The following is a 13,845-nucleotide window of genomic DNA, read 5'->3' as shown; positions in this document are numbered from 1 at the left end:
TTACGAACATTTCACGAGGGCGGGGATATCACGAGACATGATTATAGGCTAGGATGGCTATATGCTTAACACTGCTCTAATTAGATTTATTACACTTATCATAGTTGCTCTATACCAAGGATCAATTGATCCAGATGGTCGGCGTCATTCTCTAATACATTACCAATCATCTTTGATAAACCCGACAGCTTCTTTTGCCTGACCTCCATCTCCAACTCATGTGACTTGAGTGCAGCAGTGTCCAGTACTGGTTTAGGAATTTTCGCCAGTCTCGCCACGTTCAGTCCATATGAACGATGTGCAACACCTTCTCCAACTTCATACAAGAACGTTATCTCCTCATCTCCATCATCAGTGTCACCATTTGTTACATCTCTAATAACATTCGCACCTTTCCTCTCCGCCGTAAATTTCATATGCACATTCTTCAACTCCCCATTCTCCTCAAATCCCTTGGCCACCGCAGCAAGCGTCTGATAATGCGTGATAAACAAACACAAACACTTCGTCTCCCTAACCACATAATCCAACACCGCACTCGCGATCGCCACGCCATCATGTGTGCTCGTCCCCCGTCCTAACTCATCTAATATCACCAATGACCGACTCGTCGCTGCTTTGAGTATTGACGCGGTCTCGGATAACTCGACCATGAAGGTCGATTGCGCGGTGAAGATTGAATCGAAGGCGCCCATGCGCGTGTATATCCCGTCCAACAACCCTAAGGTAGCGGAGGTTGCCGGCACGTAGGAGCCGATTTGGGCGAGGATTTGGATTAGGGCGACCTGGCGGACGTAGGAGGATTTGCCGCCCATGTTTGGGCCTGTGATGAGCAGTGCGCGGGTTTCGGCGGTAGAGAGGGATGTGGAGTTCGGGATGTAGGATGTTGGCAGTAGTTGCTCGACCATGGGGTGGCGGCCGTCGACGACGTCGATCTGCGTGGTGTTTGTGAAGGTCGGTTTGCAGTAGCCTGGGAGAGCGGCGGTGGTTGCGAGGGAGAGAAGACAGTCCAGCAGGGCGAGGGAGGTGATGGTGTCGCGGATGGGGGCGTAGTGGGTGCTTATTTCTGCGAGGAGGGCCGCGAAGGCGCTGTCACAGGCGGCGCTGAGGGATTCTTTGTGTTGGTCGCGTTCGCGGAGCATGGTGATTACTTCGGGGGTGTGGAAGCGGGAGAGTTTCTTCGTGCCGGAGATCTTGGCCCAGGAGGCGGGCACGTTTTTGAGGTCGGTGTTGGAGACTTCGATGAGGTATTCGATGCCGGCGACCGAGACGTAGTCGACTGGTTTGGGCTTTTTGATCTTGGAGGCTGCGATGGCGCGATGGGTGTCGAGGTCGTGTTCGACGGCGGCGATGCCCATTTTGTGATTACCTATCTCGTCGGTCTCGAACTCTTCGCGGAAGAAGGCGTACTTGTCGTCTTTACGGGCGGCTTCGGCGTTGAGTTTGTCGAGGATAAAAATGATTGTTTCGTTTATAGATGGGAGGGATGCTATTGCTGTGTTGATAAGAGAGGATTTGAAACCTGCGTCGGATGGTGTTTTGACGGTCATGAATTCGGTAGATATCTTTTGGAGGGTTTGGAGGGCTGTTAGTAGTTCTGGTCTCGTGCATTTTCCATAGTAGATTCTGATTAAACTTCGTTCAAGATCGATCTTGGTGTTTCGAAGAAGAGAGCGAAGACGATCGACTTTTGGTGTCTGTGATCCGTCCAGCAGCTCTTCAACGGCGGACACTCTCTCTTCGAGTCGTTCTTTATCGAGCAGTGGCCTGCCCACCCAATTTCGCAGCAGCCTTTGCCCAAAGCGTGTTTGGGTTTTGTCCAACGTCCAGAACAGACTACCTTTCTCGGTATAGTCAGTTTGATTGTGGTAAATCTCCAAGCTAGTAAGAGTATTTCCATTCAACAGCATATGTGAGCGAGCACTGAACGATTGGAAGTACTTTGTCAAATCGAAAACATGCTCAAGTCCATATTCTGTCATATGGGTTATCATGGCTGACAAGCAGATAGTGACTTCTTCTGGCAACTTCAAGACTTTGTCGAGCAGTGTTTGTTCTCGTACATTGCCTGTACTCTGAGAGTTCTTCAGCTTGTCCGCGTAAAACTGGGTTACATGAGAGTGGGCTTCTGCCGCCATAGTCTTCTTTCTTGGCATACGCTCTATTCGAATTCGATCTCCAAACAGATTTGTATTTCCGCCAGAAAGATGCTGTATTAGTTTATCAGATGCTTTGGTGAGCTCTCCGACGATGAGAAATTCGCATGGTGCAATATGAAGTAAGCGTGTCTCAATCTCGCCCCTCATAAAGCCATCCTCAAACGTGTCGTAAATGATATTCCCGGTATTTGGCTGGACGGCAAGAATACCCACATCAACCTTTTCGTCTGTTCCCCAACCCTTCGCCTTGGACTCTGTGATACATAACAGGTAGCCTGTCGACGGAGCGCCACCAGATGGAGCGTCTGCCGGCTGTTCCAGACCATCAATATCCTCAATATAAGTACCTTTGGTCCAGACGTTTGTGAGCTTTCTAACGAATGGCGTATTCCGGTTATCGCCCGCCTTTTTCAACGCCGCTGTCTCGATTTGCCGAACAACTCCAACCTTATATCCGGCTGACACAAGTCTTTTTGCATGAACAGGTAACCTGTGGGTTGGAATACTAGCTGAAGCAAATCGATCAAGATGCGCCTCCGAGGGGTGCTCATCGAACCTGAACTTTCCAGGTATACACACGATACTCAGCTCCTTTGCAGCATTCCGAGCATCTTCGCCAAAGAATTTGAACTTGTAACCCACTTCCACAATCAAAAGTGTATCCATATGTTTCCGTTTGATATCAAGGAATTGAATCTCCATGGGCGTCAATTTCCCGGTCTTAGCTCCCTTCTTCTTCGTCTTTGCCGGCGCTGGTTCTTCATCCTCATCCTCCCCGTCTCCCTCATCTAGAGCTTCAGTCTCTTCGCTAATTTCCCAATTCCTCTTCTTAATTCTCGCGATACTGTCCGGATGACCCAATTTCTTCACAAACTTCTTATGTAGCTCCTCCTTTCTAGCTTTGGTTTCGGCGTCATCTACCTCTTCATCTTGCGGCGGTTCGTTTGTCGCAGATGACGAAGGATCTTTGTACACATATTTGGAGGTTCGCGGAGAGAGTTTGGTCCTTTTGGTGATTGATTTCCCGGACGCAACTCCAGGGAAGAATGAACTGACTTCCTCATCGTCCACCGTCTTCGCTCGTTTACTTGGTGGTTCCTGCGATTCCTCTGTTAAGGCGCGTTTGGAAGAGCCATTGTTGATAGATGTTGAAGCCGTTTCTGCCTCCTCGTCTGTTTCGGCGTCGTAGATGTTTTCCTTCTCGTTGGATTTGGCCGGCGCAGGTGGCGGCGCCTGGGATGCTTGCGAATTGCCACGCCCGTTCACAGTTCTCTGAGTAAAGAAATTGGAAATTGACTGTTGCTTCTTCTGAGACGGAGCTGATTTCTTCATGTTTGAAGCTCATTGAGTTTACATTTGATCTCTGGGGTAGTTTAACCATCGGTGGGAGACGCGACGACGGACGCGTATCGCGATCGTCATCACGTGATTACGTCATTGTCAAAACTCAGAGTGAGAGACGACCGTCGTTAATCAACTTGACAATAGAACATAAGTTCCGACAATTATGTTGACGTTAGAAACTCTTAATTCCTCAGAATTTTGCATTATCACATTTGCTCCAGCCAATATGAGACCAATGTTCCTTACTCCCGAGACCGAGTATGGACGTTGAAAACGAAGTAGCACCACCCATTAAAAGCTGGTATGGTGGGAGCATATAGAATAGTTTTCATTGAGTTGCTACCGGATTCAAGGCGTTCCAAGTCAGAGAGTGGACATTTCGGCAAGACCTCAAAGCTTAAATGAAATGGTTGAGTCCAAAGTTAACAAGTGTAGGCTCACGGCGGAAGCTTGAGCAGATCGCTGCAAAATATGGAGTTCACCTACGAACACTTGAAGATTCCATTTTCATTTTCATTTCAAGAATTGCTATACTGCTGTTCGATCGCACAGCTGCTACTCATCTTATGCTTACAAGACAAAACTCGTTTTCTATCACAGTCCGCTTGTTTTGTACATAACAAGTTGCGGGCTAGATTCGTCTTGAAATATCGCTGAGTCCGGTCTTATAATGGCATGAGGGTGATGTGATGAAGTGGATGGAAGGTTTGGGCACAATTACATCAAAACAGACACGCAATCGTTTTCACGGTTCATGCAGAGTAGATTGCCGTCCACAGGATCTTCTTGAGGGAAAATTCAGATAGTATGTGGAATGAATAAAACTGAGTGGACGGCTTGGACATTATTGTTAGTGAGAAAAAGATGAAGGGCAAGTACACTGATCTTTGACTGCTGTTATTCCACCACATTGTCTCGAGCTTACTTTAAAGGCATTTTAGTCACGGGTATACACTTGCGAATGAACATCGGGAGTATTCAAGCGTGGTTCCACAAACCGGGTTTCCAACAGAACTCTATTGTTCTTAAGCACGAATTATTAAAATCCGGGTAGAAGGTATGTGGTGTCACTAAACGTAGACCACATAGCTGAACCTTACCGAGCCGCCTCTCCACTTGCAATCCCCGGGCCCACGTTTCTAGCACGTCGTTCCTGCATTTTCCACGCGGAATCTTACATACTAGTCTCCTAGAAATAGAACCCAAACTATCAAAATTCATAATTCCAGCACCAACTTGCAGATCCAAGTCATTCTGCGGCTGAGACAACCCGGGTTCAACATTCCGGTTCGGAACCCGAGATATGTCGCTCCCCGAGATGCAGTCTATATAAAATGAATCTAATCGCACTGCATAATTGCTTTATAAGTTCTGAGATAAGTTGGTTACTCTGCATCAAATTCGCGCACATCTACGGAGGTCGTTCTGTTGTGCCCCCTTTATCCTCGCTTAAATGAGGCTCCTTATCATCGTCTGCTACTTAGCAGGCCTGATAACAGCGCAAGCAACAGCCGCAATCCCAGATCTATTTACATGTATAAATAAAGTCTTTGCTTCGACGGGGGATGCGTCGAAAAGACTTATTACGCCGGCAAATGAGTTGTATACGGATGCCAGGACGGGGGAGAAGATAAAGTAAGTCCTCATTTTCAATACCCTTCAAAACAACAAAAATAAGAAGTAAAATTAACCTCATCAGTGACGAGAACTACCCAATAGCAATAGCCTATGCCTTTACCACCGCCGAAGTCCCCGCCCTTCTCAACTGTGCTACCAGATCTCGCGTCAAACCCACCATCCGCGCCGGCGGCCACCACTTCGAAGCATACTCGTCCCTCAATGGCACCCTCGTAATCGACATTGCGCACTTGAACTCCGTATCCGTCTCCTCAGACCGCAAAACCGCAGTTGTAGGCGCCGGAACCCGTCTCGGAGGTCTCTACGTCGCCTTGGACGCATACAACACCACCTGGACGGGCGGGATATGTCCGACTGTGGGCGTGGCCGGGTATATCGCTGCTGGGGGTTTTAATATGCAGATGCGATCCATGGGAATGGCGGTGGAGCGGGTACGCAGTATTAAAGCGGTGTTGGCGAGTGGTGAGGTCGTTACTGCGAGTAAGGACAGTCATTCGGATTTGTTTTGGGCGATGTTGGGGGGTGGTGGCGGGACTTATGCCGTTGCGCTGGAGTTTACATTGGTGTTGACACCGTTGCCGAATTCGGCGATGTTGTATTTGAATTGTGAGTACTGCCGAGTTGATCATCAGGGCGATGCTAATGGATGGTGCGTAGGGAAGAATTACAAAGATGATACGGCGTATCAGATTGCGAAGAAGTTCTTGGAGTGGGCTCCAAAAGCCGATCCAGCTTTCACATCGTCGATTTTCATTTATAAAGATCAAGTCGAGGTGACTGGATGGTATCTCGGGAAAACCCAAGCACAACTGCAGACCCTGATTGATTCCTCCGGATTCCAAAGCATCTCCCCAAAAAACTTGAACCAGTCAATCGTTTCAGGAAACTGCAACACCGACGCCTCCCGCGTCTTCGGAGTCCAAGGCGGAATCTTCGAATGTCAGCCCACCTCCCCATTCATCACATTCGCCTTGAACGCAGCTCCCGATCCATTTACACCAATCCCAGGCTTCCCACAATACCAATACAACGAAACGACCTCCGCGCCAACTGTCTGGACGGCACCAGCGTGGAATCGTCTGAAGCGCAAAAGCAAGTCCTTCATCATCCAAAAAGACAACCTCATGAAAGCAGCGGCGATCAAAGAGGTGGTGAAGCGCATCCAGTCGATTGACACCGATAGTGGTATCACCGCTGAATGGCACGCCTGGAATATCTCCGGGACTGCTTCGCAGGATACGGCGTTTGCGTGGAGGCAGAAGGCGTATGCGCATATGGAGTTCACGGTCAGAGGGAGTGATGATGCTGCTATTGAGGCCACCAGGACGAAGTGGATGAATGATTTGGAGGGGTATTTGAGACCGCAACTTGGGTATGTATTCCTCCTTCTTGATCGACCGTGCAAATTGCTAATGATCGATACAGAGCCGCTTCATACACTGGATATGCAGACTCGAAGATCTCTTCAAACCCGTTCAAATCGTACTTTGGTGACAATGTCTGCCGACTGGTTCGTGTCAAGAGGGCTTATGACCCGACGAATGTGTTTACGAACCCTTTGGCCATTCCGCCATCGGTTCCTAAAGGAGTGTCTTGTTGATAGTTCGGGATCCATAGAAGTGAACATATAATCACTTTTTACATATTTTGCGCAGTGTTGCCGAAGTTTGGTCTAGGACATGGTGCGTAGCCTGTACTCTCCGTGAGTTGGCGGAAGTTTCAATAATGTGCGCCACCCGCCCAACAATTCTCGCTAAAACTAGCGACTCGATTATGGCCACCTGTAGTCCAAATAAGCCTTCCCAATTTGTCTGAGGAACGTAGTTTCGTCGCATAATTAGGCTCGGTGTCATTAAGTCGGGAATGGCGTTTGATCTGTACCGCTTCAGATATGTATCCGACATGACATTGAAGAATTGAGTTGAGTAAAGGATAATGAGTTTTTGAGTGGTGATATGCGATACCTAATGTCTATTATGTCATCCTGTGAGAACTGCTCCTCGTGACTCTGTGTGATGGTACACTCGAAGGTTCGAACCTCGAGATTTGGATGGTAACCCGCTCCTTGCCTCAAATGCATGATCTAGCGTGCTGACACGTTCTCGACATAATTGAATCATGTCGGAGCACATGACCCATGAGGTTCATTGCTATGGTTAGGACTTGAGCTGAGCGTTACATCCGTACTTGGCTCCAAATTTTCAAACTTATCGCTGTCCTGATAATTAAACAAACACATCTCAATACTATCCCTCAACTTCGTAGTCTTGTAGCCGCTCTCCACCCCCTGCGCTCTCGCCACCTCGTGCCAAAAGCTGGAAAACACAGGTGTTCGGTACAGCTCAAGCCAAAGCAAGTCTCTCAACGCAACAGCAAGCTCGTCTCCGCCTTTGAGCCCGGATGCGTCGCATGCATCAGCCAGATGTTTGGCAAACCATTGCCGATCGGCAGTCTTGGACGTGGCAAGCCCACCAATCATCAGAATCCAGAGCATCATCTCTGGATATTGGAATTCAAGAGTTCGGATGTCGAGTCTTTCTAGGCAATTGCGAATTCGTGTACAGACTAGGAGAAGAATGGGTACACCGCATGTTTGATCTCGGAGAAACATGATGATATGCAAGGTCAGCGCATTTGAAAAGAGGTACAATATCGCTGTAGAGAAATCCTTCTCAGAATAGTTCTCCGAAAGGGTGATGAGCAAAGTCTTTCGTTCGAGATAATTCAAAACATCACTGTAAGATTCGTGAATCTGTCGGTCTAGATTGCCCACCGTGACAGCTTCCTTGATCAGGGAAACGGTCCGAATAGTCCAATAAGTATCAATCATCTCCTCTGAAAGTACCGTTAAATTTGTCAAGTTTTTCAGCTTGTTCTTGTAACGGATGGCTGTTGAGTTGTGTTCCGGGCGCTGAATGACTGGAGGAATGGCACTCCAGATGTCAAAATCAAAACGAGGCATTTCGTTCAATACTATGGAAGTTATGTTGTCAATCCTGTGCAGTCGTTTAGCAACAATCAATCACTACCTCAAGGTCATTCTTACCAGATAGAGAGAATTCGAGGAAAGCCAGTCAGGTTTTGGATGCCCCCTCGGGTATCGATCATAGCCTCAAGTCCTACGAGATGCATTCTGGCTGCTGCAGGTGTCGCACTCAAACTCTAGAGACTGTGAGCTCGACCCGCTTATGATAGTACTAAAACATACCTCAAGTGAGATTAGACATCCCACAGCCATGAGTGTAGCATCAGACACAGGTCCACTAGACTCGGAAAGACGCTGATTTAACAAAGCTATGGTTTGAGTCTTATAATAGAAAGTGATTTTATCAGAGATGAACAGCTCTCCGCGAATGACCGACCGGCTCATAGCTGCAATGAAAAGTGTAGCCTGCATAAGAACTGGATCCTGAAATGCAGTTGGAAGCCATTGGTCTCTCGGCTGCAATGCTGTATAGGTGTGACGAAATACTTGATCGTCTATCAGATAGAGTCTCGATTAGCGCTAGACCGATACTAGTAGTAAATACAAGAGCTTGGAAGTGGTAGGTACCGAGCTAGTAATAGGCTGAAGGGTCGTTTCAGGGAACTTACAGTAGAAGACAAGTGCATGTGTTTGATTTTTCAGTCGAGCAGCTGTTGTATTGAAAGGGTCAAATGGCTCAGAACCTAATGGGAGCCTTTGAATACTCTCTAAGATTTTGAGAATTCTCGTTGTGGGTGGTTCAGTCTCATATGAAACCTCTCCCGGCTCATTTTGCTGTTTCTGTTTGACAGGACGAGAAGCTTCTGTTCTTACTTGCTTTCGTCGCGCGTGGGACCGTATAAGGTTACGGATTGAACCTTCTGGACGACGCGTACCGGACTCCGGGATAAATTGTAGATCCTTCGAGCGTCAATACCACACAGATCAATGCCAGTGGGGATCTTAGCAGTCTGAGCTTCTTACCTGACGCGGAGCTTTATTCACTTGTCAGTAACCACGAATTCTAAATCGATTCTGTGGGGGTTAACTCGTACAATTCAAATTTTGGACAACTTCTGTCCACTGACAGTTGTTCTCCCCTTTGCGATGTTGTCTAGGTTTCGATTTTCTGGGGACTGAAAGTTTGCGGCGCTCCCCGTGAGACTCTTCATTGATATTCTCCGTGATATCATCTTGTGGCTGGGCATTGGCCGAATTCATCGGTGTTGTTCGTGCTCCTGTACTCGGTGGGGGAATCCAAGAAATTACCGACGTACCGGGTTGTCAAAAAATTGCTGTAAAGAATTGCCTATGATATCTTCGTTGGTCACAACATCGTCTTGATTGCCATTTCTGGAGAATAAGCGGTGTCTATGCATGCTCACAGAAGCCTTGACCACTTTTTCGAACTCGAAATACATCAGAAGTTGTGATAGGTTGATTATTGCTGACAGCGCATGTACAGGTTGATCTTCCGACCGCTGTACCTGGCTTTGTAATCCACGACGGTTAAATCCCGATGGGATTGTTACCTTAAAAGTTGACCCCGATGTCTTGAAAGCCATATTTCCAAGGCGCACCGGAGTCCCGACAACGGAAAACCTCCAAGCTCTCTTGCTTCCATGCAATCAGCACTCTCTACATCCGGTACTTATTTCGAAGAGGAGTGTGTTAGCCTATTCAACTCCGATCGGATATGGCATAAAGCCGCGGAAGCCGAGCTGCGTGATTACTTCGTAGTGCTTACGAAAGATTCGTGGAAGATGGGTTTAGCGAGCCATGCGAGCCGTATGGAAGCACTCTTCCCCAGATGTCGGGGGACGGAATACGGATATCGCTTTAAGGGCGCACCGATGGCGGCCACAAGATGCATTCTGACTGCAGATAAAGTGATTATGACGTTTGGTAGGCCCTGAATTTGTCCATTTTTGGCGAGTGGAGGCTGAAAATACTCACCGGCGTTTGACCGTGTCAACATCCTCGGAGTTGTTCGGAAAGTTCAAGACGAGATCGCAATGATAAAGGTTGTATTATTTCCATTGTGAAGGCACTTCTGCTTCTACTAGTCTCAATTATTCAGAACCTCTAACATTCATCAGACAAGGTCTTATTTAGTTGAAGTTTAATTTTTCCTGCAACATTGACTGCCAAGCTATAGTTGTCGATGGACTTCCAAGGAGCAAACTTCAGTCCAGAACAAATGGACTCTACGCCAATCATGCAATCATATGGGACAGTCGGACAGTGGACAGATTTCTCGCTTTATGAAAATGAAACAACTTTTGTTAACAGCGGGGAGTCTTTCAAACCCATCCTATCTGCTGAGACATTTCCTGTAAGTGACCAACTTAACATGAGGTAAAAGAAGTAAAGCGCAACAGGCTGACGGTTTGGCAGTTTGAAACGTTGACTTCAACATATCATTCAAGTCCATCTCTCTCGCCTGCTTCCTCGATGGAAATGTCATTTGATGACTTCTATTCGAATCCCACATATGACTCCCCGTCAATGAAAGAGCAAAGCCCTCCGCTGCCAGATAATCTGTACTCAATACCCGCATTCTACGAACCAGAAAATACAAATACGAAAATCAAACAAGAAAGTAACGTCATCAATGTGACCTCAAATCCAGAACCCACACCCACAAAGGGTTCAAAAAGAAGAGCAAACTCGAAGGGTTCAAGACCTAAAGCACCAGCTTCGCCATCAGCGATCGAACGACGCAGACAACAAAATAGAGCTAGTCAAATGGCTTTCAGAGAACGAACGAAGAAACTTGTGGAAGATCTGAGGAAGCAGCTCCTCGCGAGTGAGACGGAACGATTGAGGCTGAAGGGACTGCTGGAAAGAGTACTCGCACCTGGCATGCAAGGAGGACGCTATCTGTGAAGCAACATTTGGTTTGATCGGGTGTACTACCATCCATTTTATGGCTTTTGTGTTTAGCTGGTATCTTGGATTTAGCGGGAGTCTGGTGTTCATGTTGGAGGGAGTAAAGGAGCATTCTACGCGTGGACTCACTTGTGCCACGCTTGCAGATGCTGTTCCCAGTAAAATAGAGAGAACATAATGTAATGATGAAATGAAAACAAAACATCAATCAAAATTAAAACGCATTGTAAATCATGATCTACCGTGCAGATGCAGGGCGGACAAGGATAGAAGCCTAAGTGACTGACTTTGACGAGCGGTACACTGACAGCTGCAATTGTCAACAAAGTGTACGCTGCACAGAAACACAAAACCTTTTGTAACATTTATACAATATTGTTGAAATGATGAAGTTTAAAGTGAGTGCGTTTTGGAATTAGCAAAAACAACGAAACTAAATGTTGACGTCACTAGGTCTAGCGCTTCGCCTACGGGGTTTGCTGTTTGTAGCATTTCTCCAGCTGTCCAGCGACTGTCTCACTTTGCTAGTGATATTGTCATACATTTCGCCCGCCACTCGAACGGCTCCGCTCGTACAAATCTGCCACGCAATGGACACCCAAAGCGATTTCGTTTGTGGAATCTATCTTCGTCGTTCGAATCCGTGATCTTCTGAAGGAGTCTTCTTCTCAAACCCTAGCTAACGCCTCGCCAACCATGCCTTCCGCGCAACTCTTTCCTCATCTCTCGTCGACGGGCGCTCCGCCACTATACTACGATGTGCGCGCTGCATATATCAAATACTTCCACGATCGCGTCAAGGAGGGTTCTGTGCGACCGCTCGTTCCTCACTATCACCTCGGTGGCATGTTTCTGCTCCTCGCATACCTCTCGATTCCGCATACCACGCGACCATGGCTATATAAGGCACGATGGGTAGTTTTGGCTATAATAACGTGGCATTCATGGAAGACCGCGTGGGAGACGAGTAGTCAGAGTGCTGGTGTGGCTTTGGTTGCCAGTTTGGTGTCGGCTTGGTCGTGGGTGATGGGCTGCGTATGGCTGGTGTTCTGTCGACCACAGTTTGAGGCGAAGCGTGTGGAGAAGAGAATTATACGAGCGCCAGCGACTGAGAAGAAGGAATCAGAGGAGCAGAATATTTCGAATGCAGATTTTGCATCTGAGGCGGACGGCGTAGGGCATGAAATATCATCAAACGTAGCCGCTGGCAACCAAGCAAACGGGATATCAACAATCAAGCATCGAAGTAAAAAGCTCCACCGTCAGAATGGACACTCAGATCCAGAAGTAAAGGGTGAAGTATACGAGAACACCGTTGTGTCCAGCAAAGAGTATTTCTGGCAGACGTATCCCGATACTTTTGGTGAACGACTGAACTGGGCGACCGATTTATTGGTCAACTTTCGAGGACCAGGCTGGAATTGGGCTATTCCAACTCTTCCATCCCCTCCAATTTCTATCACTGAGCAAGTTGGTGAGTTCGACAAGGAATCGGCGCGTACAGCAATCTCCACCACCGGTGTCCGACGATTCGACACACGGGAAGAAGTATTCCGCTTCTATGTTCCTAGATTCATTGCATACTATTTTATCGCCGATTTCATCAAGGTTCTTATGATGAAAGACCCTTACTTTCTTTTTGGCCCTACTACGTATGCCTTGCCGCCTTACCTTGCGAGTCTATCTCCAGTATCGCTGCTGCTTTTCAGGGAGACTCTCAGTGGTGCAGGTATTGTCATTCTAATCGAGATGGCTTTCCAGCAGGCTCCTCTCGGATTTTGTCTCTTCTTAGGGCCTCGTGTCCTAGGGCAACGGGCCGACCCATGGTACTATGCTACCTCTTGGGGCTCCTTTTCAAACATTCTTGATAAAGGCCTAGCCGGTCTTTGGGGCAGATGGTGGCATCAAACGTTTCGCTTTTGCTTTTCCGCTCCCACCCAATTCTTTATTCGCAATAACTATGTATCAGCACACTCGAAATATGCTAAACTTGTCGGTGGTCTCTTTGCCTTTGGCATATCTGGCTTGCTTCACTCTGCAGGCTCTGTTTCGCAGATCGCTCATACAAAGCCACTGAATAGCATGTTGTTCTTCATGATGCAAGCACTAGGCATCTCCCTTCAGACTACCTTTTGTGGAGTTTTTAAGTCCTCAATTGCATCTCTGCCGAAGACTATGAGGCGGACGGGCAACTTCGCATTTGTCATGACCTGGCTCCTAAGCACTGGCTGGTTACTGGCAGATGATTTCGCTAGGGGCGGAGTATGGCTCGTTGAACCCCTTCCTATCAGTCCTCTGAGGGGGTTAGGCTTTGGCGTTGAGGGAGATAGCTGGTGGGCTTGGTCAGAAATGGGATCCGGATGGTATTCCGGCAATCATTGGTGGGAGAGCGGGTTGGCATTATTTTGAGCTTGGAATGACTCTTTGAAGCCGCATCATCTACGACAATAGATGCTTGTTTTTTTATGGTTTGGAGTCTAACCTATTTCAGTAATTGACGCTGTAGTTTCTTTCGGGCCAGTAGGGCCGAAGGTTACCTCCCCTAAGAGAATGGGGCAGTATGGCTAAAACACACCAACGGCATCGCCTTCACTACTATGGCGTACCTTTTCGCTTGGAGTTTGGTTCAGCTGTTCGATTGCGGTCGATCTCATACTTTTGTCGCTTATTCGCCACTCTTCAGATTTGCACCTTAAACCGTGCAACAAACAGTTTGTTAGTATTTTGTGAGGGGAACACTACTATCCTACATCGTCCGAAGTGATTGGGAATCACCGCTTGCAACGTTGAAACCTATGTGTTACCTCCTTGCTGATTTAGGGTATCTCACATTCAGATTGACGGAGA

The 13,845-nt window shown here is 47.6% G+C and overlaps 5 protein-coding genes across 5 annotated transcripts; 3 read left to right on the top strand and 2 right to left on the bottom strand.

The window, feature by feature from the left end:
• Positions 1-98: 98 nt before the first annotated feature.
• On the bottom strand, positions 99-3,491 carry GLAREA_04929 (DNA repair protein MutS, III; the record flags this gene model as incomplete). The annotated part of the gene is made up of 1 exon (XM_008087306.1): positions 99-3,491. One exon carries the CDS (start codon positions 3,489-3,491, stop codon positions 99-101), a length of 3,393 nt encoding a protein of 1,130 aa, XP_008085497.1.
• Positions 3,492-4,956: 1,465 nt separating this feature from the next.
• GLAREA_04928 (FAD-binding protein) lies at positions 4,957-6,741 on the top strand (the record flags this gene model as incomplete). Its single annotated transcript, XM_008087305.1, has 4 exons — positions 4,957-5,138; positions 5,203-5,747; positions 5,799-6,513; positions 6,567-6,741. The coding sequence occupies 4 exons, from the start codon at positions 4,957-4,959 to the stop codon at positions 6,739-6,741; spliced, it is 1,617 nt and encodes a 538-aa protein (XP_008085496.1).
• Positions 6,742-7,257: 516 nt separating this feature from the next.
• On the bottom strand, positions 7,258-9,327 carry GLAREA_04927 (uncharacterized protein; the record flags this gene model as incomplete). The annotated part of the gene is made up of 6 exons (XM_008087304.1): positions 7,258-8,137; positions 8,188-8,303; positions 8,350-8,621; positions 8,736-9,027; positions 9,091-9,101; positions 9,162-9,327. The coding sequence occupies 6 exons, from the start codon at positions 9,325-9,327 to the stop codon at positions 7,258-7,260; spliced, it is 1,737 nt and encodes a 578-aa protein (XP_008085495.1).
• Positions 9,328-10,306: 979 nt separating this feature from the next.
• GLAREA_04926 (uncharacterized protein) lies at positions 10,307-10,995 on the top strand (the record flags this gene model as incomplete). Its single annotated transcript, XM_008087303.1, has 2 exons — positions 10,307-10,441; positions 10,504-10,995. 2 exons carry the CDS (start codon positions 10,307-10,309, stop codon positions 10,993-10,995), a joined length of 627 nt encoding a protein of 208 aa, XP_008085494.1.
• Positions 10,996-11,694: 699 nt separating this feature from the next.
• GLAREA_04925 (uncharacterized protein) lies at positions 11,695-13,407 on the top strand (the record flags this gene model as incomplete). The annotated part of the gene is made up of 1 exon (XM_008087302.1): positions 11,695-13,407. One exon carries the CDS (start codon positions 11,695-11,697, stop codon positions 13,405-13,407), a length of 1,713 nt encoding a protein of 570 aa, XP_008085493.1.
• Positions 13,408-13,845: the final 438 nt, after the last annotated feature.

This window comes from Glarea lozoyensis (assembly GCF_000409485.1).
Source record: "Glarea lozoyensis ATCC 20868 chromosome Unknown GLAREA5, whole genome shotgun sequence".
NCBI classification, from domain to species: Eukaryota; Fungi; Ascomycota; class Leotiomycetes; order Helotiales; family Helotiaceae; genus Glarea; species Glarea lozoyensis.
The sequence above is the reverse complement of the archived record's forward strand: the minus strand, read 5'-3'. Positions and strand labels throughout refer to the sequence as shown.